The sequence below is a fragment of the Ascaphus truei genome, chromosome 3 (genome assembly GCF_040206685.1).
Source record: "Ascaphus truei isolate aAscTru1 chromosome 3, aAscTru1.hap1, whole genome shotgun sequence".
In the NCBI taxonomy this organism is placed as follows: domain Eukaryota; kingdom Metazoa; phylum Chordata; class Amphibia; order Anura; family Ascaphidae; genus Ascaphus; species Ascaphus truei.
This window is the reverse complement of record NC_134485.1, coordinates 109776342-109801127: the sequence shown is the minus strand read 5'-3', so window position 1 is coordinate 109801127 and position 24786 is coordinate 109776342. Positions and strand designations below refer to the sequence as shown.

General features: G+C 45.6%; 1 protein-coding gene across 6 annotated transcripts in view; it reads right to left on the bottom strand.

The window, feature by feature from the left end:
* The window catches only part of LOC142489117 (uncharacterized), a 53752-nt gene extending 30852 nt beyond the window's left edge, over positions 1 to 22900 (bottom strand). For 4 of the 6 annotated variants that reach the window (XR_012799799.1, XM_075589336.1, XM_075589337.1 and 1 more), the window contains exons 1-7: positions 22781 to 22900; positions 17923 to 18009; positions 17391 to 17477; positions 16852 to 16938; positions 16313 to 16399; positions 7960 to 8040; positions 7434 to 7508 (exon numbers count right to left, since the gene is read on the bottom strand). Coding sequence is in view for 5 of the 6 variants with exons in the window: in XM_075589336.1 (XP_075445451.1) it covers positions 7434 to 7508; positions 7960 to 8040; positions 16313 to 16399; positions 16852 to 16938; positions 17391 to 17477; positions 17923 to 18009; positions 22781 to 22897 (621 nt within the window). In the remaining variant the exon portion in view is untranslated. The remainder of the gene's footprint in view (positions 1 to 7433; positions 7509 to 7959; positions 8041 to 16312; positions 16400 to 16851; positions 16939 to 17390; positions 17478 to 17922; positions 18010 to 22780) is intronic. The other 2 variants (XM_075589339.1, XM_075589340.1) reach the window with 2 other exon arrangements.
* Between the last annotated feature and the right edge of the window lie 1886 nt (positions 22901 to 24786).

Here is a 24786-nt window from a genome sequence, read left to right as displayed (position 1 = left end):
TCCTGGAGCCACAGGTGTGTGCAGTACCCGTAGTCTCTTTGGGAGCGTCAGAAAGAGGGCTACATATATATACAGTGTTCGACAAATCCATTAAAATACAGGCCCGTGGGAGATGCGCATGCGCGGCTGGCTGGTGATGGACGCTTAGTCATTCAGCTCCACCAACCGCCGGCATAATAAAGACAATATACAAGACTAAGACCAACATCAGAACACAGTAAACGAGCAGTATCGGCGTATTAACACACCCCGGTGCGGCAGATCGGCTCCAGAACCAGATGGCGGCAACGAGGCAGAAAGCCCGATGCAAGTCGGATGTCAGGGCCTACTTTACAGGACAAGGCAAGGCGGGAGCCGCGGAGCTGTCGGCGGTGTCGGATTCCGATTCCGCCCAGGATACAGAGGGAGCAAGAGCAGCAACGGAACAATCCAGAACCATTAAAAAGGAAATTTCTAAGCTCCTGGTGGATCTGAAATCTTTTTTCAGGGGGGAGGTGGAGGGGCTCCGGCATGACCTAATGCAGATTGGGTCCAGAACAAATGCCCTAGAGGAGCGTATGGAAGCCAGCGAGACCACTCAGCAGACAACAAACTCCCGTATACAGGCTCTTGAACAACGGGTGATGGAGCTGGAGGCCCGCCAGGAGGACGGGGAAAATAGAGACAGGAGGAACAATTTGCGAGTCAGGGTGATCCCGGAGGAGATCTTGGACCCGGAGGCACTGCTGACACGCTGGATGGCCTCCATCCTGCCGGATAAGCCAGAAGCTGAATTTCGGATGGACAGGTGCCATAGAGCCCTGCGATCTCGACCACTGGCCTCAAATCCCCCTAGGGACGTGATCCTCCGCCTCCACTATTTCTCCATAAAGGAGGAGGTGGGAAGGATAGCCCGAGCAACCCCCCATATCACCTTTGAGGGGATAACCCTCACAGTATTCCAGGACTTGTCACCCCTTACTCTGGCCCGACGGAGAGCTGTGGGCCACGTCACCAGGGCTCTCAGAGACAATGAAATAAGGTACCGCTGGGCTTTCCCCTTTGCCTTGGTGGCCACAAAGAACGGAAGACCCCACGTCCTCAAGCAACCTTCGGAAGGGGCAGCCTTCCTGAAAAGGCTTGGGGTGCAGGGAAACATAGCCAACACCCCGGATGGGGCCCAACAAGCTCCTAGCGCGGAATCCCCGTCAAGACGACAGGGTTCCTCTCCCCCAAAGGAGAGGAGTCTAAGTAAAAAAGATGGGAGCGGGAAAAACCCATAAATCACAGAAGGGGTTACACATAAACACAGAACAGTTTAGTTTCGCTTGTTGCGTTGTTACCAACCAGTTTACTTCCTTCATGACAGCCAAGAGGCTACCCCAGAGAAGACCTATGCAGGAGAGAGGAGACCAACTCCAGTAGGCCCCAAACAGCGGCCGCCAAGATCAGCGGGCTCATTCAGATCGGGAGGATCCAAGATGGCGTTCCCTTACCTCATGGAGCGGGAAGATTGAGAAGAAGCGCGAAATCGACCATGGCGGCGCAACTCTTGGCGGGACGGACTGCTCCGGCGGTGGGACCCGCCCGGGGGGCGGTCCCCGGACCAGCCCTCTCTCCTCAGCAGCCTGCCTCCGAATGAGGAGGACCCGCCCAGACCGGTGACGTCAGAGAGGGGGATCTCGCGAGAGCCCTGGAAGGGAAGGCTGGGAAGTCGCGGTGACGTCACGAGGACGGCGCCGACCAGGATATGCAGAGGAGCTCCTCGGCGGAGGCACGCGAGTTCCGCCGCCGGGGAGAAGCCGACACAAGGACAAGGCGGACATAAGCGAGGGAGGGGGGCAGGAGAGCGATGGCCGCAAGGTCGGGAAGGGGTGTCCCGAGAGAGGAGGAGGGAAAGTTAGAGGAGGGAGTTTGGATGGAGGGAGCTACGGAGGGGCCAAAGCAAATGGATTAAATCCCAGCGCTAACAGGCGGCAAGGGAAAAAGTTACCCCTGCTAGAGCCGTGAGGGAAGGAGTAGGAGGGGTGCAAGAGTCGGCACAAAAGGCTGCCAGAATTGAAGGGGTAAATTGTTTTAGAATTTTGGGAATTAGTATAGAGAAAGTAGAGGGTAATAGAGTAGAATATAGAGGCTTACCATGGCCTGCACCAGAACTGGGCGGGGGAAAATAAATAAATAATAAAAATATTATATTTAATAATAAAAAAAAAAAAAAAAAAAAAAACTACCTCGACAACAGTTTAGAGTTTGGAAGTTAGGTTTTAGTTCCGCATAACTGCCGGCGGGGGGGGGGGGGGGGAGGGGGTGACCATCGCCCTGCCCACAGGTATGTGCATCCGCTTCAGGAGATGGGACAAGTCCCACCTTCCTGGCAAAGACCCGGCTGTCCGTGGCTGGTCGCAAGAGCCACGGAAGGGGACCAAGGGGGAGAGAGGTCCAGGAAAAACGGATCGCAGCCGGGCATTGAACCCGAGGTCCACTAGGACCAATACGGTTCCTGTTATTTGTGTATGTGATATTTATATGTTTCTTTCCCTCATGTTTCTTCCCCCCCCCCCACCCCAGCCCCAACAGGCGTTAGACGAATCCTGCTCGGAAAGTGCAAGCACTACGGCTCGCAAACCCATCTGGAGCACAGGGACCGGGGTAAGAATAATTACGCCTATACACTCTATCTGCTCACACAATTGATATACATATGGCGGTAACCTTTCTGTCACAAAACGCCAAAGGGCTTAATAGTCCGCACAAGCGGAGGATCGCCTTCACGGAGTTCAAAAGGAGAGGGGCTGAAGTGGTCTTTCTCCAGGAAACACACTTCAGTTCTAAACACAGCCCTAAATTTATGGACTCACACTTCCGTCAGTTTTTTCTAGCCTCAGGGGCGGAAAAAAAGGGAGGGGTAGCTATATTAATGCATAATAACACCCCATTCCAGGTAGAAAAGATAAAAAGGGACCCCGGGGGAAGGTATATTGTGCTGATCGGGCTCCTCAAACAGACCAGAATCACATTGGCATGCATATATGCGCCGAGTGAAGGACAGACAGATTTCTTTAACGTTTTCTTTCAAAAGCTGCAGCAGTGGGCCGAGGGTCATATTGTACTGGGAGGGGACTTTAACACGGTTATTAACCCCAAGGTCGATCGCTCGACCTCCCAACAATCTATAAGGAAAGCAAGTAATCCCGCTCTCCTGCGGGGCCTGAGGCAAACTGGCCTCGTTGATATTTGGAGAGAGCAGCACCATGGGGAACGCAGCTACTCTTTTTATTCCCACCCCCACGACAGTTACAGTAGGATTGACCACTTCTTTGTTTCGGGCAGAATGGTCCCACAAATATCCGACACAATCATACATGATATTACATGGTCGGACCATGCATCGATTGAGCTACGATGCAGTCAAATTGGTTCTGTCAGGCCGGGAGCAAATTGGAAGCTAAACGAATCGATGATTAAAATCCCGGAAATACAAAAAAAAGTCAAAGCCAAGCTATTAGCCTACTTCAGGATAAATAGTGGTAGTGTGGTTTCCCAATCTATGTTATGGGAGGCTCATAAAGCCACAATCCGGGGGGTCTTAATCAGCATCGCTGCAGGTAGAAAAAAGAAAAAGGAGGCCAAATTAACGCAGCTCTATAAAAGGTTACATGAGCTCTCTACACTACATAACCGGACAGGTAGAGAGGATACCCTTAAGGAGTTGAAGGATGTCAGGATCGAACTGAACCTCCTCCTTACCTCCAGGGCCGAGAAGGACATGAGTTGGACTCAGAGGAAATTTTATGAGAAGGCAAACAAACCGGACACTATGCTGGCTACCAGACTCCGAAACCGGAAACCAAATTATAATATTCAGTCTATCAATACAAGTGGGGGCCAGTGTTCCTCAAACCCTAAAGTGATAGTGGGGGAGTTCGCGAAATTTTACGCACAGCTATACAATGGGGAGAAGGTGGTTCACAATGCGAGGACAAGTAGTAAACTACGGAAATTCCTGGCAGACGCGGCCTTGCCACAATTGACCGGATTAGAGCGAGAGGCACTACAGAGCGACTTTACGAGGGAGGAATTAGAGGCGGTAGTAAAAAACCTATAAGCATCAAAAGCCCCGGGCCCGGATGGGTTCTCCAATCTGTACTATAAAAAATTTATTGGAGTTCTGGCTACTCATATGCTCCAGTTATTCAATGGAGTGCTAGCAGGGGAGCCCTTCCCGGGACAGATGCTCCAGGCGTCAATTTCAGTAATTCATAAAGAGGACAAAGATCCCACTAGCTGCCAGAGTTACAGGCCAATCTCATTAATAAATACAGATGTTAAAATCTACTCTAAATTACTGGCCAATAGATTAAATATAATCCTGCCGAGGCTTATCCACCCGGATCAAGTTGGCTTTATTAGAAATAGACAAGCGGACGACAACACTAGAAGGATTGTTGATATTATAGACTTTATAGGAGCCAAGGAGATCCGAAGTGTGGCCCTAAGCCTAGACGCGGAAAAGGCCTTTGACAGGATTGATTGGCCATACCTGGAGTCCACGCTTGGAGCATTTGGGTTTGGGGGTATATTCCAACAGGCAGTTAAGGCTTTATACACGGCACCAACAGCTAGGGTGGTCCACCAAGGATACCCATCAGATCCTTTTCCAATTAAAAGCGGTACGAGGCAGGGGTGTCCGCTTTCGCCCCTGCTCTTCGCCCTATGCATCGAGCCGCTCGCAGCACAAATTCGGAACAACGCTGATATCTCCGGGGTACAAATCCACTCAAAGGAGCACAAAGTGGCTTTGTACGCAGATGACATCATTCTAACCCTTACTAAGCCGCTCGTCTCGCTACCCAATCTGTTCGAGCTTCTAGAGCGATTTGCCCAGATCTCAGGCTTTAAAATAAATCAATCCAAATCGGAGGCCCTAAGCCTCAACATGCCAAGAGAGATGGAGAAGCTGATAGAACTCAATTTTGGGTTCAGATGGTGCCCTTCCGCCATGAAGTACCTAGGAGTGCAGATCACAAAACAGACAAGCTCCTTATATTCGGCTAACTATCCCAAACTGCTGAGGACTCTAAAAAGAGAGCTGCAGGATTGGAGGGCATATGGTATTTCCTGGTTAGGAAGGATCTATAGCGTCAAGATGAACGTCCTTCCCCGGATTCTATACCTGTTCCAAACTCTCCCAATTCCCGTGGTAAGAGCGGATATTGCAGGGCTCCAAAAATCAATATCCCAATTCATTTGGAATGGTAGAAAACCACGGATTAGAGTAAAGACGATGCAGAAAGCCAAGGAAGCTGGTGGCCTAGCGGTGCCAAGTGTTATATCCTACTACAAAGCGGCACAATTGTGCCAAATTACGCAATGGCACGGGGACCCTGAGCTACGGCGGTGGGTGGCACTGGAGAGGGAGGTGTGCGCCCCGCTGGAGCTCATGGACCTGATCTGGTACCCGAGGAAACGGGTGAGGGATGTTCTCATTTCATTGACCTCTGTACTCAACTCACTCTCGGTCTGGGAGGCTTCCAAAGATAACAGCTCATTGACCTCCAAACATACTCTGATGGCACCTCTATATGGCAACCCGGACTTTGCTCCTGGTCTGACAGATAAGAGCTTCCCGCTCTGGCGTAAATCGGGGGTTAGACGGTTGAAGGACCTGGAGGTTAAAGGTAAGATCAAATCCTTCGAATCATTACAGTCGGAAACAGGCATTCCCAACACAGATTTTATGAAATACCTCCAGGTCAGGGCATATTATAAAGCACACACGGGGAGGCCACCGCTGACGAATTTTGAGAAGCTCTGTGTGCGAGGGACAGGCACGCGGGGACTGATCTCTGCCTTGTACAGAGAGGTGGTGAATACGAACTCAGACAGGACAGGTAAACCCCGTTTCATGACGCAATGGGAAGAGGATCTTCAGGGCCAATTAGAGGACGAGGACTGGGCCGCGGTATTTAAGGCCGCGGCCACTAGCTCCATCTGCACAACATTGAAGGAGAACTCGTATAAAGTATTACTACGGTGGTATCTCACCCCAGTCAGATTAGCTAAATTCAACCGGGGGTCTTCCCCGCTCTGCCCTAGGCAGTGCGGGGAACAAGGGGATCTGGTACACATGCTGTGGTCTTGCCCGAAAATAGTGCCGATATGGACCCAGATCCGACATTGGCTGCAGAGGATCTTTTTGGGGCTCAAAATTCAGCTGGACCCGTGGCTGTTTTTGTTAGGTAAACCTACGAATGAGGTATCTCGATCGGGTAACAAGTTGATAGCACACTTTGCCACCGCTATGCGGTGCGAGACCGCAGCACTGTGGAATCAGAATGCGATTCCTTCTATAGACAAAATCAGGAACAGAATTTGGTTCATATGCCGAATGGAAAAGTTAACGAGCTTAGTTAACGATTCGGCCGATAAATTCGAAAAAGTCTGGTCATTGTGGTTGGCACAGACCGATATTCAGGGGATGAATGAGGCCACAATATGGCTTTGATAGATGGAAGTGGGTTCTCCTTGGATGATGGACGGGGGGCTACACGGGACGTCCGGACGGCAGGGTTCCCCCAGGGCAGTAGTAATACCCCAACGGAAACGAAGTAGAACAACGGAAGCGGATCTGGCGCAGGGCTCTCGGTGAGATCAAGAGTAGGGTGCTAACAGTGCCGGCGCAGGACGTCGGTTCATCAAGTAGTAAGAGACTCGTCTACGCCTTTCCCTCCCTACCCCCCTCTCCCCCCCATACTTCCCCGTAATTGTTGTCTGTCTGTTAAGGTCTTGTCCTGTAGGTTTCCCCCACATACGTCCGTCATATGTAGTATGTCCTTGCAGGTGAAGTGTATACGTGGAATAATTATCAACGTAATGTATCCCATTGATTGTATGCACTAAAAACCAATAAAAACAAAGTTGAAAAAAAAAAAAATACAGGCCCGTGGGCGACTGGATTTTACCCCGTGGCGACCTCCTCATGGCCGACACCAAGCAGGGCGGGATTGGGAGTGGGACTAGGTGGCGAGTAGATTTTTTGGTTCGGCGAGTAGATTTTTGGGTGATTTGTCAACCACTTTAAATATATATATATATATATATATATAAAAAGAGAGCTACAAGAAATATATATGCAAGTCACCTCGCCAAGCGCTTCCCGCTCAGCGAGCTCGGCGCTAGAGGGGACGCAGCCTAAGAGGCCTGTACAGAAAGCAATCACTAAGCTTCTTCTTTTTCTGTTTTCAATTCAATGACTAAAATAACAATGACCAAGAAATAATGATTACTCATTTTGTCTGCTGGAAATGTTATTTCATTTGTGAAATATCACTGGTCAAATTTTAAATGGATTATAAAGGCAAGAGACAGGCAGGCTCCTTTTCAGGCAGTTTTAAAGGGAAAAATAAATAAATTAAAAAAATAAAACGGTAGCTTGGACTGCTGCTTTAACTTACATCAGGCGCATGTTCATTCAGCCCAATATCTTCTAGAGATTTTTGATATCTCTGCTTTAATTCTTGGAGAGTCACCTGAAGATAAACGAATGCTCAATATTAGCGATTTATCATGATTGTACAGTACTATGACTGCCAGTCTGAGAGGCCTGTACAGAAAGCAATCACTAGAACTGCAGCTAAGCTTCTTCTTTTTCTGTTTTCAATTCAATTAATAAAATAATAATGACCAAGAAATAATGATTTCATATTGTCTGCTGGAAATGTTATTTCATTTGTGAAATATCCCTGGTCAAATTTTAAATGGATTATAAAGGCAAGAGACAGGCAGGCTCCCTTTCAGGCAGTTTATTTACTGCACTGACAGTCATTTAGTGAGCCCCCAAGCTGAATCTTCACCGATCAATCACAGGAGAACGGATCGATCAGCAATTTAGCTAATGATTTATTGTGTGGATTGTATTGGTGGACATATTAAAGGGAAAAATAAATGAATTAAAAAAATAAAACGGCAGCTTTAACTTACATCAGGATATTCATGGAGTTCCTTCAGCCCAATATCGTCTAGAGATTTTTGATATCTCTGCTTTAATTCTTGGAGAGTCACCTGAAGATAAACGAATGCTAGTGTCACGATGGACACCAACTTTATCAACAAATTTATATTTCTGGGTACTTGATTAAACAGAACAAGTTGCAAAATAAATTGTGATTTATTTCCTTAATAGACAAACACACGAGATCTGCAGAATACACTTAAAACAACACCTACTGGGATTACGTAACAAAATAAATTGTCCTTGGAACGAAATAAAATGTCCTTTGCTTGCAAGAGCCAGAAATGCAGCCTTGGTTTTAAAAGTTCTGTGGCCAGATCGCAACTTGCCAATCTGATATCTCAGCCACCTCAATGTATTTCGTGGAACTTCGTTAGAATTCGTTCCAGTCACCAGGGCTAACGAATTCCGACGTTTGGGGCAAATCCTTAGTTATGTTGTTATTAACCCCTTCTCTCCAGGACCGGTTGCTGCTGTGCTGGAACAAAGTCTTGCGTCTTTACATCATAGATCAAAATTCCATAATCACACTAGGGATACCTTGGGAGCCACGGTTATAGACTGGCCAAAGCTATCTTTAACATGTGGATCCAATCTCCTCGTGGGAACAATTAAACCCACCAATAGTCAGGTTGCTCACAGTTCATAAGACCGGCCAAAAGACTGTCTGGTGGACCTTACAGACAGGAGACCAGACTACCAGAAAAGACTGACTCTTCTGGGTCAAGTCAGTCAGGGGTTCGGCAAGGGCGCTACACTGAGGGACAAACTTTCTGTAGTAGCCTGCGGTGGGTGCCTAGGAAAGCCATCACTTGCTTCTTGGTTTTGGGAACTGGCCACTTCACTATAGCTTCCACCTTAGCTGGTTCTGGCTTAAGATGCCCGCCACCCACTGTGTGCCCTAGGTACAATACCTCTGCCATCCCTACTAAGCACTTGGTGGGTTTCAACGTGAGTCCCGCTTCCCTAATCCTAGCTAGCACCGCGGCTACATGCCTCAAATGTAAGTCCCACGAATTTCTAAAGACAGCAATGTCGTCCAGGTATGCCCTTGCAAACCCTTGCATACCCTCCAGCAAGCGATTTACCAGGCGTTGAAAGGTAGCCGGTGCATTTTTCATCCCGAATGGCATCACTAAAAATTCATAGAGGCCACTTGGGGTGATAAATGCCGACTTCTCTCTAGCCTCCTGGGTCAAAAGGATCTGCCAGTAACCTCTACTGAGATCCATTGTCATCAGATACCTTGCCCCCGCGAGTTCGTCTAACAACTCATCCATATGGGGCATGGGGTAGGCATCTGACATTGTGCCCGCATTGAGTTGCCGGTAGACCACACAGAACCGGGTGGTTCCGTCCTTCTTAGGTACCAGGACTACCGGACAAGCCCAAGGATCTGGGACGGTACAATTACCCCTAGGGCCAGCATCTCTTCCACTTCCCACTCTATACTGCCCTTTACCTCTGCTGACACTCTATAAGCGTGCTTATGCATAGGTCTCAGATCTCCTGTCAGCACTGGGTGATCTGCAATGTGTGTCTTCCCTGGCTTGTCTGAGAACAGAGCCTTATACTTCTCTAGCATAGCCCTGGCATCTGCTCTCTGCCAGACACTCAGCTGAGACCCTATCTCAACCTGCTCTATTGTACCTCCCTGCCTAGCCTCCCCCAGGAGATCAGGCAGAGCATTGCTCGCCGGATCCCCCATCGGTGGGCTGCAAATGGCCAGCACCAACACCAGACTCGGTGCTATGTACTCCTTCAGCATGTTGATGTGATAAGTCTTGTTTCTCCCTGTCTCAGCATCTACCTGTACAACATAGTTGCACTCATTCATCTTTCGTAGTACCGGATACGGTCCTGACAAGGCAGCCATTAATTTGTTCTCCAGAATGGGCTTGAGAACAAGTACCTGCTGTCCTGGGATGAACTCTCTGCTACGGGCATTCTGATCATACCAAATCTTCTGCTTGGTCTGGGCAGCCCTAAAGTTGTCCTGTGCCAACCCCATGAGCATCTCTAACCGGTCTCTTAGATCTATCACATACTGAAGCACAGAAGCGTCAGTAGCGGTAGTCTCCCCTTCCCATCCCTCATGGAATAGGTCCAGAGGTCCCTGTACCCTGCGACCATATAGCAGCTCAAAGGGAGAGAAGCCTGTAGATTCTTGCGGTACCTCTCGGTATGCAAACAGCAAGTGCTGCAGGTGAATCTCTCAGACTTTTCCCTCTGCCTCTATAAATGTTCACAGCATCTGCTTCAGGGTACCATTGAACCTCTCATATAGTTCCTTGGTTTGGGGGTGGTAAGGGGTCGTGCGCTGGTGCTTCACCCCGCATGCATCCCAGAGACACTGGAGCAATTCACTCATGAATTGCGACCCCTGATCGGTTAGGATCTCACTAGGGAAACCTACCCTAGAAAAAATGGCTAACAGAGCTTTAGCTACTGCCCTAGCATCAATACTGGCAAGCGCTACCACCTCAGGGTACCGGGTGGCAAAATCCACCACCGTGAGGATGTAGTGCTTCCCTGTCCAGCTGGGTACCATGAGAGGTCCCACAAGGTCCATGGCTACCTGCTGAAAGGGTTCCCCTATTACCGGTAACGGGTTCAGGGGTGCCTTCCCATGGTGACCCGCCTTACCTACTCACTGGCAGGCATCACAGGATCGGCAGAACTCTGCCACCTCACTGGATGCCCCCGGCCAGTAGTAACGCTGCAACAGCCGGGTTCGTATCCTAGAGACCCCCTGATGCCTCACTAGTGGAATGGAGTGGGCTATCTGCAAAAACTGCTGCCTATACTCCTGAGTTACCACTAGCTGTCTCTTCCCCGTCCATACCTCATCTAAGCCGGTGGCCCTTTGCTCTCTATACAGGAGCCCACAGTGCCACAAGAAGTAATCAGACCCTTTGCTTGGCTTAGACTCAGACGCCCGCAGTCTCATGCCCTCCAAACTGGGATCAGATCGCACCGCATCCCTCCGGCCACCATCAACTCTGGCCACCCCCCGGTCACATCTGAGTCAGGGGGAGAGGGAACAGGTACAGGGAACAGCAAGTCAGAAAGCGACTGAGTCTGGCTTACCTGTCTGGTCTCCGCAGAGACTACTGGAACTGTAGGTCCCAAATGCAGGGGGACAGGGGCTGGTTCTGCTGCGATCCTCGCTGACTGGCTCCTGGTGATTGCTGCAACAGGTACCAGCTCAGTGGTAAAAACACAGGTAACATGTCCTAGGTCGTTACCCAGCAAGACCTCGGCATCTAACCCAGGCAAAACCCCCACCTACCTCTTGCCACGTCCGGCACCCCAATTACAAAAAGACCCGGGCAACCTGGAGTGACCGCGGTCCTCCGTCTGGCATGGTCACTTGCATCCCGGTGCCCGAGAGCAAATCCCCTGGCTGCACCATAACAGGGTGAACAAGGGTCACGGTGGCACCATAGTCTAGCAAACCGTCCGCATGCCGGTCTCCGATGGTCACCTTCCGCAGATGCTTCTGCCGGACATCGTTGGGCTGCATCCCGACTGGAGCAACCTGATGTCCTCCGCTCTCCGCTGCTGGTCCCGAGGTGGCAAGTGCAGTCTCTCCGCTGGGCATCCCTCTGTGGGTTGGTTCCACGGCTGTACTTGGCTCCTCTGTGTGTTCCAGACGCACACGGGCGACCGGCCTAGCATCTGGTGAGCGTTGCCCCTAATGGGGTCCCTTGGACCAGTCCCGGTCCGGACAATCTGGCCTGAGATGTCCAACCTTATTGCAGGAGTAACACCGCCTCTCATGTTTGAACTCTGCAGACTTGGGTGTGCTATTTGCTGCCGCAGGCTGGTGTGTCCCCTGAGGGGTAGTCTTAGCGCCCTGGGCCGCATAGCCCGCTCTTTTGGGTGCTACCGGGCCCTTCATTACAACTCAGCTGGCCCCATACTGATCTGCCATTTTCGCTGCATCCTCATGTGTCTGAGGTTTATGGTCATAGACCCATCCCCTCACATCTGTGGCAAGCTGGTGCAGCAGCTGCTCTTGGAAGAAAAAGTCCAGCAGGGTATGGAATTTTGTAACCCCATTCCCCTCCACCCACTGAGTCCCGTGCAAAACCATCCTACCGGCATAGGTGCTGTATGACTCTCCGGGGAGTACACCCCCTGTCCGGAACTTGCCCCTGTAAGATTCTGGGGTCAGGGCATACTGGGTTCGCAGCTTGCTTTTCACATGACCTTAGTCATCGGCATCGACGCGTGGAATACGCATCACAGTTTGTTTGGCTTTGCCGGATAACAGCGGTCGCAGTCTGACCACATAGTCCCTCCTTGAGATACGGAACCGGGAACACTGCGTCTCGAAGTCATTCAGGAACGCATCGAGGTCATCTGTGCCATCCACGAACTTGCTGAAGCTGTGATGATCCGCCCGGGAAAGACCTTGTTCCCCGTTTTCAAGGTAGGAGTTGTGGGTTCTTCTGAGCACTGCTGTCAGGAGCTGTGCCCGCTCCGCAGTGCTAATATCCATTCCCCATGTAGCCAGAAGTGCAGTGAGCCCAGGGACGGCACGCTCGGCAGCCGCAGCTGCTACCTCGTCCGCAACCCATGGCGCCAAGCCACCCACGACCGGGGGGTCACTAGCACTCTCCTCATTTCCTTGCAGCCCCGGAGCTGGAGGGACCTCCTGCACTCCGGGCTGAATAGCGGCCGCCACCACAGCAGCTACGGAGACTTGCCCTTCTGGCAGGACCATGCGGTCCTCATGATGCTCCAAATCCTCCTCCAGTTGTACCTTCGACCGCCCATCTGTCGGTAAGCCATACCCCGCACATCTCTCCACGACTTTCTCTCTTGTCCACGACCTGAACTTTCCTGAGCGATCGCTCATGGTGCCTTCGGGGTACGGGTGAAGGGAACAGTGAAGTCTCTTGTGCTCTTTAGAAGTGTGTGTCAGTTGCTACTTGTCTGAGGAGCTCGCAAGCTACCAGGTCCTCACTATATTACAGAGCCCCGCAGGAAACTGCAATATAGGTTAAATCAGTATCCCACCACGCTGCACCAGTTATTTAAAAGCTTGTCACGATGGACACCAACTTTATCAACACATTTATATTTCTGGGTACTTGATTGAACAGAACAAGTTGCAAAATAAATTGTGATTTATTTCCCTACCAGACTCAGACTTTACCATCCAGCCTAAGAAGTGCAGAGGGCACAGCCCTGTTAATGGCGTTGCGCGGCAAAAGAACCCCTCTGACTTTGAATCCTCAAAAGCTGCCATGGCCCAGGCCGAGGTAGCTGGCCCAGTGGGCACCGTTTGAGGAGGGGAGGTGTCATGATGGCAGCTGCCAGGCTTGTAATAAAGGGGTCACACCCAGCCAGCAGTCCCTGCAATCATGCGGGATACGAGGGGTTAATGGGATCTGTGTATATGTTGATCTGTATTCCCCTGCTTCAACACAATTGTCCCAGGTCTTGGATGTATTTCCCCAGAAGTACTGTGTGTTATTGTATATATCCTGTTATCATGATCAGGATATGAGGGGTTAATGGGTGCTGGGTATAACCTGCATTCCCCTAACCTATCTGTTTTGTTCCAGGATAAGGCTGCAAACGACGGCAGTCTGTGTGGTAATTACTATATGTATGAATCCTGTCCTAGGGGTCAAAAGCCCATTGAAAGTAATGGTGCTATGTATTAACATGGAGAGAGGGGGAGAATTGTATTGTATCCCTGACAATGGATAAAGTGAAACATTATAACTTTTGCTGTATACAGTACATGCTACAAAGGTGATATTTGGACACAAGTTAAATCCCACCTATTGCAGGCGGCCCATGGATTGTTAACCCCTTCATACTAATAGAAAGTATGATTTCACCATGGTATAGTTTATGCCATATTTTTATTCAGAAAGGCAGTGCGAGTTACATGAGTCCTCTGATGTGTTAATGAGGCAATCAAGGTGAGTCATTGTGGAGATAGGGGTTAACCGTGTATTTGTTATAATGTAAATGCCATAGAATCATATCTCCATATGTGTTTATGCTAGAAAGGTGAAATTTGGATATGTTTTACTATGCCAAGAACACATGTCGCATACATATCGTTAATCTGGTCACTACCGGGGAAATATAGTTATGAGTTATCTCTGGTTTTCCTATACGTTTGGATATAGGTTTGAAAGCTTGCCAAATGGCAGCTTTGATATGTAATTGTACAATCAAAGGAAGCTCCTTGAAAGGCTTTGTGATGTACTGTCCCCTGTAGAGAACTTAGCCAGAGGTGAGAAATACCTGTACATCAATGGAGGTGACTCGCCCTCATTGCATACGTAGCCAAGTATCACTTGGACACTAACCATTGTGACTTGTTAAATGTAACACCCCTACAGGAAAAGTTTCTTCCCCAATAATATTTTACTAGACATAATGGCACCCAGGCCTCTTGTCATATTTTTTTTTATAAATGGGCTGGCCGAGTAGGACCAGGGGAGGGGTGTATTAATGAGGGGCTGAGTAAACCCTGCTTCTCGCGTTACCTGTCAGCCTTTGATTGGGACAAGGTAATTGTTCACCAATAACTGGACTGCCATGTTAGGAATGAGGTCCTGCATCTATATAATTGCTTGCACCCCTTATTCCTGTGCTTGTCGTGACCGGAACAACTAATGAGCTGCTATTCGACTGAATATCTCATTATCCAACCCCAGTAAGTGTAAATATTTCTGTAATGTTATTTACTTGATGTATTGTCTGTTCTGCTCATAAGAAATAAGCTCATTCAGTTTACTATATCCTAATCTTGTTCAATCTGGCCTGGTTATTATATATAAGTTCTGTTCTCTCGTGACAGGCATATATATTAATTGGTGGCAGAGGTGGGATGTTTTAATAAAGTGTGTAGAAGCTGCAGATTTTAAATGTAAGGCAGGATGTATTCTGTAAGACCGAGGAGGAATTCCTCGGACATACAGCTGTGAGACAGGTGAATGAGCTGGGGGGATTTTTATGACTGAGCCTCAAAGGGGTCTCGCTGACTTAGCGTCCCCCTGTCTAAAAGAGTGGCAGTCATGAAAAGACCCAGGGACCCACAGTATATACAAAACTGGCATACTGATGCACAACAGATGCCAGGCTATTGACACCTCTGGGTCAAAAATCAGACTCAGCGGCGCCAAGGTATGGGTGTATCCCAGGTATGCTAAGTGGCATGGGTGTCAACCTGACCCATGCGCTTTGCATACCGGACAGCCTTTTTGACCGGTCTTATGAACTGTGGGCAACCTGGCTATTGGTGAGTTTAATTGTTCCCACGAGGAGATTGGATCCACATGTTAAAGATAGCTTTGGGCAGTCTATAACCGTGGCTCCCAAGGTATCCCCAGTGTGATTCTTGAATTTTGATCCATGATGTAAAGACACAAGACTTTGTTCCAGCACAGCGGCAACCAGTCCCGGAGAGAAGGGGTTAATAACAACGCAACCAAGGATTTGCCCCAAACTTCGGAATTCATTAGCCCTGGTGACTCTGGAATGGATTCTTACGAATTTTAACGAAATTCCTTGAGGTGGCTGAGATATTAGATCGGCAACTTGCAATCTGGTCACAGGACCTTTAAACCAAGACTGCATTTCTTGCACTTGCAAGCAAAGGACAATTTATTTAGTTTCAAGGACAACTTATTTTGTTCCCTTGTCCCAGTAAGTGTTGTTTTAAGTGTATTCTGCAGATGTTGTGTGTTTGTCTATTAAGGAAATAAATCACAATTTATTTTGCAACTTGTTCTGTTCAATCAAATACCCAGAAATATAAATGTGTTGAAAAAGTTGGTGTCCATCGTGACAGGCTTTTAAATAACTGGTGGCAGCGGTGGGATCATCACAGCTAGATATTAGCTATTTGCATGAGGTGTAATATCATGATTGTACTATGACTGCCAGTCTGAGAGGCCTGTACAGAAAGCAATCACTAGAACTGCAGCTAAGCTTCTTCTTTTTCTGTTTTCAATTCAATAAATAAAATAATAATGACCAAGAAATAATGATTTCATATTGTCTGCTGGAAATGTTATTTCATTTGTGAAATATCCTTGGTCAAATTTTAAATGGATTATAAAGGCAAGAGACAGGCAAGCTCCCTTTCTGGCAGTTTATTTACTGCACTGACAGCCATTTAGTGAGCCCCCAAGCCGAATCTTCACTGATCAATCACAGGAGAACGGATCGATCAGCAATTTAGCTAATGACTTATTGTGTGGATTGTATTGGTGGACATATTAAAGGAAAAAATAAATGAATTAAAAAAATAAAACGTCAGCTTGGACTGCTGCTTTAACTTACATCAGGCACATATTCATGGGGTTCATTCAGCCCACTATCTTCTAGAGATTTTTTATATCTCTGCTTTAATTGCTCCTGGGGAGTCACCTGAAGATAAACGAATGCTAGATATTAGCGATTTGCATGAGGTGTAATATCATGATTGTACTATGACTGAGAGGCCTGTACAGAAAGCAATCACTACAACTGCAGCTAAGTTTATTCTTTTTCTGTTTTCAATTCAATGAACAAAATAATAATAATGATTTCATAATGTCTGCTGGAAATGTATTTCATTTGTGAAATATCCCTGGTCAAATTTTAAATGGATTATAAAGGCAAGAGACAGGCAGGCTCCCGTTCAGGCAGTTTATTTACTGCACTGACAGCCATTTAGTGAGCCCCCAAGCCGAATCTTCACCGATCAATCACAGGAGAACGGATCGATCAGCAATTTAGCTACTGACATATTGTGTGGATTGTATTGGTGGGCATATTAAAGGGAAAAATAAATGAATTAAAAAAATAAAACGGCAGCTTTGACTGCTGCTTTAACTTACATCAGGCGCATATTCATGGAGTTCCTTCAGCCCACTATCTTCTAGAGATTTTTTATATCTCTGCTTTAATTGCTCCTGGGGAGTCACCTGAAGATAAACGAATGCTAGATATTAGCGATTTGCATGAGGTGTAATATCATGATTGTACTATGACTGAGAGGCCTGTACAGAAAGCAATCACTACAACTGCAGCTAAGTTTATTCTTTTTCTGTTTTCAATTCAATGAACAAAATAATAATAATGATTTCATAATGTCTGCTGGAAATGTATTTCATTTGTGAAATATCCCTGGTCAAATTTTAAATGGATTATAAAGGCAAGAGAAAGGCAGGCTCCCGTTCAGGCAGTTTATTTACTGCACTGACAGCCATTTAGTGAGCCCCCAAGCCGAATCTTCACCGATCAATCACAGGAGAACGGATCGATCAGCAATTTAGCTACTGACATATTGTGTGGATTGTATTGGTGGGCATATTAAAGGGAAAAATAAATGAATTAAAAAAATAAAACGGCAGCTTTGACTGCTGCTTTAACTTACATCAGGCGCATATTCATGGAGTTCCTTCAGCCCAATATCTTCTAGAGATTTTTGATATCTCTGCTTTAATTGCTCCTGGGGAGTCACCTGAAGATAAACGAATGCTAGATATTAGCATGAGGTGTAATATCATGATTGTACTATGACTGAGAGGCCTGTACAGAAAGCAATCACTACAACTGCAGCTAAGTTTATTCTTTTTCTGTTTTCAATTCAATGAACAAAATAATAATAATGATTTCATAATGTCTGCTGGAAATGTATTTCATTTGTGAAATATCCCTGGTCAAATTTTAAATGGATTATAAAGGCAAGAGACAGGCAGGCTCCCGTTCAGGCAGTTTATTTACTGCACTGACAGCCATTTAGTGAGCCCCCAAGCCGAATCTTCACCGATCAATCACAGGAGAACGGATCGATCAGCAATTTAGCTACTGACATATTGTGTGGATTGTATTGGTGGGCATATTAAAGGGAAAAATAAATGAATTAAAAAAATAAAACGGCAGCTTTGACTGCAGCTTTAACTTACATCAGGCGCATATTCATGGAGTTCCTTCAGCCCACTATCTTCTAGAGATTTTTGATATCTCTGCTTTAATTGCTCCTGGGGAGTCACCTGAAGATAAACGAATGCTAGATATTAGCTATTTGCATGAGGTGTAATATCATGATTGTACTATGACTGAGAGGCCTGTACAGAAAACAATCACTACAACTGCAGCTAAGTTTCTTCTTTTTCTGTTTTCAATTCAATGAATAAAATAATAATAATGATTTCATATTGTCTGCTGTAAAATGTATAGTGACAACTGCACTCCAGTGTTTGATCACATAAATGATGGAGAAAGGAACTCAGGCTAATAAAACATAACATCCTCTGTGGGGCCAAAAGATTCCTGAGGTAGGGGCAAGCAATAAACCCCCATAATACCTCCAATGGGGATGATCCCCCTCAAAGTGTTAAAAGTACTTAAATATTGCACTGGTCCTTTGAATTCCTGGTAGACGTGCAGCCAAGTAGATATAGATAGTTGTAGAGAAAAGAGAAAACTGGCGCACAGTTCAATGAAGTGGGTCCCAGGATAACAAAAAATAATGTTTATTGATGTAAAAACATCCAACAAACGGAGGAGAGCAACCTCCTACGCGTTTCGAACAGTAGTTCTTTGTCAAGGAGTATCAATAAACATAATTTTTTGTTATCCTGGGACCCACTTCATTGGACTGTGCGCCAGTTTTCTCTTTTCTCTACATAGTGTCTGCTGGAAATGTTATTTCATTTGTGAAATATCCCTGGTCAAATTTTAAATGGAAATTAAAGATGAAATTATATATATATATATATGTATATATGTGTGTGTCTATGTCTGTGTGTGTGTGTGTTCTCACCACCTGCTACCCATCCAACCCTAACACTCTATGGGAGACATATAGAGAAATCCGTTTGCACTCCTGACGAAGCCACGCACCGTATTGGCGAAACGCGTAGAGTGATAGCCGCCCACAGGAGGAGAGAAGCAGGGACAGAGATTGCAGACCCACAACCGGAAGTGACATATCGCGACCAACCGGAAGTGACATATCGGAGTCAACCAGAGGGGACGGGACAGCACGCCTCAGAGGGAACTCTAGAGATACAACAGAGCGGCGTTTAACGCAAGGATTGGAGCTGACGAGACCAGAACACCCTAGAGGGACCACAAGAGGTGGAAAGTCCAGCATAGCAGCGTCCCACGCGGTGTCCACAGACCGGAGGTGGTGGGTGAGCCAGAAATCAACAGCACTCTCTTCGATCACAGCATTGTGATATATGCATTATTTGAATGTTTTTATTGTAAGTGTTCAATTTTAAACCCCATAAAAGTTACGTTTTTATGCTTGGTCTGCACTATGGATATCTTTTCTCTCTTATATATACCGCTGTCTTGCTGAGATTGGAGGTCTTCACCACTTATTGGAATAGAGGTCCTTCCTGCAAAGACCACTGTGCTATATTGCCTGTATTTGATCCACATCTTGTGAGTAGGCTACACATACGAGCCAAGACACATCACTGAATTGACTCTTAGATTATCATACTGTCTACACTTAGATAGTTTTTTGTTTTATCTCCCTTATATGCTCCCCCTGGATTGCAAATGGATTTCTACGAATTGGGGGACCAGTGGAACCAGTCCCTACCAGCTGGGGTTGAGCAGGGGGTTTTAATCCATTTAATTCATTTACTCACGTTATTTATCACGTTTTCACTGAATTATGTTTATATATCACTGGATTTGAATTGATTCACTGTATATTATAAGTGAACACTAGTAGTGTTAGTGCCTTTTTTTCACTATAACACAAGACATATAGAGAAAACATGAGTGAAGATATACTGGCAAAAGCACGAACAGACCACCCAACACTAGAGTTAACATTTTCTCCTGAAATTTACAACGAAGTCCTCATATTGTTGGAAGATAAACTTCTAGCTATTAATAACAAAACACTACTTCAATTAGGTGTACAATCTGCTTAACGGAATCACCGCGATATACTTAATACAGACATTATGCGCGAAAGAAACTACAATATTACACATCTACAAACATACTGTATGTTGCATCAAAAAAAAACATATTAATCGCACAACAATTAACCACATATCAAAACATAATGGATCACATCACAAAGGGAGAAGGTACAATTATTTTCCTCGATGCTCCCAGAGGAACAGGCAAAACATTTCTCATCAACTTACTCCTTGCAGAAATTTGAATGCAAAATGAAATAGCACTTGCAATTGCATCATCTGGCATTGCAGCCACTCTTATGGATGGAGGAAGAACAGTGCACTCAGCTCTAAAATTACCTCTAAACATTGCCAATGAAGAAAACCCAACATGTAATATTACAAAAAAAAATCTGGCCAAGCAGACGCACAACAAACTTGAAAGCTAATTGTGTGGAATGAATTTACAATGGCTCACAAAAAAATCCCTTGAAGCCCTTGATAGAACATTTAAGGACTTCCGTAACAGTCAAGAAATCATGGGAGGAGCTGTACTACTTTTAGCTGGAGATTTCACATAAACACTTCCAGTTATCCCAAGATCAAAACTAGCAGACGAACTTCATGCATGCCTTAAATCTTCTCATCTATGGCAAAACATTAAACATTATCCATTAACTACAAATATGCGAGTGCAACTTTTAGGAGAATCAACTACACAAGATTTTGCTAACAAGCTTCTTGAAATTGGGGAAGGTTGCTTACCTACTACCTTATCAGGAGAAATACATTTCCCACATAATTTTGCACACATGCCATCACTTACAGAACTCATACATCACGTATATCCAAACATCGTTGAAAATTTCAGAAATCACCAGTCGCTATGTGAACGAGCCATCCTTGCAGCTAAAAATAATTCTGTTAATGACATCAATAATCAAATTCAAGATATGCTTCCAGGAAATATAACTGAATACAAGTCCATAGATACGGTCGTAGATACGGTTGTAGATACGGATGAAGCCGTTAACTATCCCACTAAATTTCTTAACTCACTTGAGCCACCTGGAATGCCACTACATTGCCTTCAACTTAAACTTGGATCACCCATCATGCTACTTCGCAATCTCAACACTCCTACCCTTTGTAATGGAACAAGACTCTGCATCAAATCCTTAATGTCCAACCTCATTGAAGCTACTATATTAACAGGCAAGGCCTAAGGAGAAGATGTCTTCATACCCCGCATTCCACTGATTCCTACAGACATGCCCTTCAATTTCAAATGCCTACAATTCCCAGTGAGACTCGCATTTGGTATCACCATCAACAAATCACAAGGACAATCAATCAAGTGCACTGGTATAAACTTACAATCACCTTGTTTCTCCCATGGACAATTATATGTGGCATGTTCTAGAGTCGGATCACCACATGACTTATATATCTTTGCTCCAAGTGGATCAACAAAAAATGTTGTTTATAGACAAGCCTTACAATAAACATGAACTTCAATAATATTTCAATTGACTACTTTTTATTTTAAACAACATAAATTAATTTTATTTATTTACATCCCGGGCAACGCCGGGTATATCAGCTAGTATATATATGTGTGTGTGTGTGTGTGTGTGTGTGTGTGTGTGTGTGTGTATGTGTGTGTGTGTGTGTGTGTGTGTGTGTGTGTGTGTGTGCGTGTGCGTGTGCGTGTGTGTGTTATCAATATTGCTCCTCCAATTCTAAACATGAACAATAAATATTTCTGGTTATCCAATCTCCCACATTTCTTGCGACACAGATCCAATGATATTTTCTAATATTAGGCAGATTAGGCCCTCCGCATGCTTTTTTCAAACATAATTTGTTAATAGCGATTTTATTTCTCCCTCTTTTCCAGATACATTTAGAGATTGCCTTATTCAGTAATTTAATATCAGAGTGTGTCAATAATATTTGTAGCATCTGTAGAGCGTAAATGAATCTTGCAAAACGAATCATTTTAACCATCTGACATCTGCCCGACAAATTAAGCGGTACATTTTGCCACCCCTCTAATTCTGTGATTATCTTCGGGATAATTGCCCCCCAAATTTTTTATACAGATGTTTACCTTCCGAATGAATATACATTTCTAGGTATTTAAGTGGTTTCCTAGTTACCTTAAATGGAAACTTTTCCTCCCACTTCATATTGCTTTTGCATGTTAGGATTAATATTTCAGTTTTGGCTGCATTAACCTTAAAACCCGAAAAGTGTCCAAGCTCCTTGAATGTCTGGGGTATTTATTCTACAGCTTCCTCCAGATATGACACAAGCATCAATAAATCACCCACGAACAAGGCTATCTTAGTTTCCTTTTCTTCTATTTTAATCTCCTTAAACTCTTTCACATTTCTAAAATAATTCAGCCAGTGGTTCAATCGCAATATAGCGGCTTCTAGCCCACCTCCTCAGCAGCGCAAGATCTTTTCAACACTTTCCTGTTTGGGAGAATTTGTTGCCAAATAATTTGTTACCGTAGTTATATAGGAATACATTGTAGCTGTTGAGTTACACTGACTGAAGGATTGTTTAAAACTGAAAGGAAGCCATTTAAGGAACCCTGGGAAGCAGGATCTTTGCTGATCGATCACGGGAGAACAAATCGATCGGCAGTTTACGTAATCAGTTTTCAATAAAGGTAATCAAAGGCTATTTTTTAAGTGCCACGCGGACTGCATGCTGAAGCAAAGATGGAAAATGTTGAGAGGTTTTATTTGGAATGTCAGTAATAAATTAAACAAAAAATATATGCCACAACTGAACAGAATCTGTAATAAATGTTTTAAACCAGCATTACTTTATCTGCACTAGTGCGATTTTAGATGATCGACACATCTCTATGGATTACCTCTAGATTATGAACTAATGGGCGGAAGCACCGAGCATCTTCTTCTTCTTGGCTCTCCTGTGCACTCTCCTTTGCCCTCTTCTTTTTGTGGGTTCTTGATTTTGTATCTCGACCCATAGACAAGCTGTAAAAATATTTCAGATATTGAATTTTGATTCCCCCTGAGCATCATCATTCTCAGACTTGTTCTTGTCTCTTTGGGGTTTTTTTTCCCCCTGCTCATATATATAGATATATATATATATGTATATAGATATAGCTATAGATATATATATATAGAGAGAGATATCTGTACCGTGTTAGCCGAGCTTAATAATCAAAAATGAATAGACGATACTACTCTTCTTCCGGCGGTGTTACAATGAATGACGCAAGCAAAGGGTTTTACTTAAAACAGTGTCTCTTGGAATGTATCTGTGCTTATCCCTCCCCCGTGTGTAGATGCGATTTATAACTAGGTGTTAAATAGTCCCTGAATGTTAGTGATGTAAGAGTGCATTGTAAAAAACACAGCAAGTGCATCAGAGACTTACAATTCATCAAATTACAATGGGCGCCACACGGAAGTACAGTCTGCGTAGGTCTGTAGATGGAATTCAGCAAGGACCTCATGCACCAGATCCCCGGACCAAACACTTGCAGCACTGGGTTATGCAGGTGCGTCAGATTGTGATACGCTATGACAATACCTCAATGCATTTCACATGCAAACGTGCTTAATCAGGGGTAACGTCACTAAGATGGACTCTCCTATTTACACTCACATTCAGTAATTAATTTGAGCCCATAATTAAATCTGACATAATATACAAGTGACACTAATACAAATTACATCATTTAAGATTATCCGGAGGACAACACAATTGTGTGAAATGCGTTGAGGTATTGTCAAAGCGTATCATAGTGTCACCACAATCTGATGCTCCTGCATAACCGAGTGCTGCGAGTGTTTGGTCCGGACATCCGGTGCACAAGGTCCTTGTTAAATTCCATATACGGACCTATGCAGACAGGACTGCCGTGTGGCTCCCATTGTCATTTTATGAATTGTAGGTCTCTGATGCACTTTGTGTGTTTTTTACAACATATTTTTTATAGTTACCCTCATTCGCTCTGTATTCTTGTTTCATTTATGTTGGAGATCCGGCTGGATTTCGTGTGTGGGTGAACGGAACGCCCATTTAAGGCACATGCTGCAAAGGGGTGCTATTTTTCTCATGACTATATCAACATCTACCTGAATCCAGTTAGTCTGCACAATTAGGACGAGAGAGAAAGAGGAGAGAGAGCGAATACCGACACACATGTAAAATCAAAAAGGTGGGTTTATTAATCCACAGAACACTAAATATCCCAACGTTTCGGTCCTTGAAGAAGGTGCCTCCAGGGACCGAATCATCTGGATTTTTGGTGTCCCGTGGATTAATAAACTCACTTTTTTTTATTTCACGGTTGTTAGTGCCGGTATTTACTGTATATTACATACAGTGCCATCGACAAAGGGGGACAGAAGGGACAAGAGTCCCGAGCCCAGTGACTGCGGGGGACCCAGAAGCCGGCTCTGCAAATTGGCCCCGACTTCTGGCCAGGGGATTTATAGCATAAAGATGAACTCGTAGATTGTGAGCTCTCAAAGCTCTCAAGTAGTAACTTACACATGTTACACAAAGCAGGAAAAGCACAGGTTCTCTCGTCATTGTAAGTTTAATGCCACAAGGCGAATATGGAGAGATGGTCGGGTCGTTACCGGACCTGGGACCATCCCAGAATCGTAACCCGGTGTGAGGGATATGGACTACCGACCGCCGGTCGGGCAAAGACTATGCTGGAGGAGGATCTCGAGCAACATGAAGCGGGCATTGCTTCACCTGCTGATGCAGGTGCAACCATTCCGGCCAGGGTCTAGGAGAATCTTCCAGCCCTGGGAGAAAGTAGAGGTGGAGGAGCAGGAGGAGAACGGGGAAGCAGAGGATGCAGATGGTGAGCGTGAACCAGGGAGTGCAGCT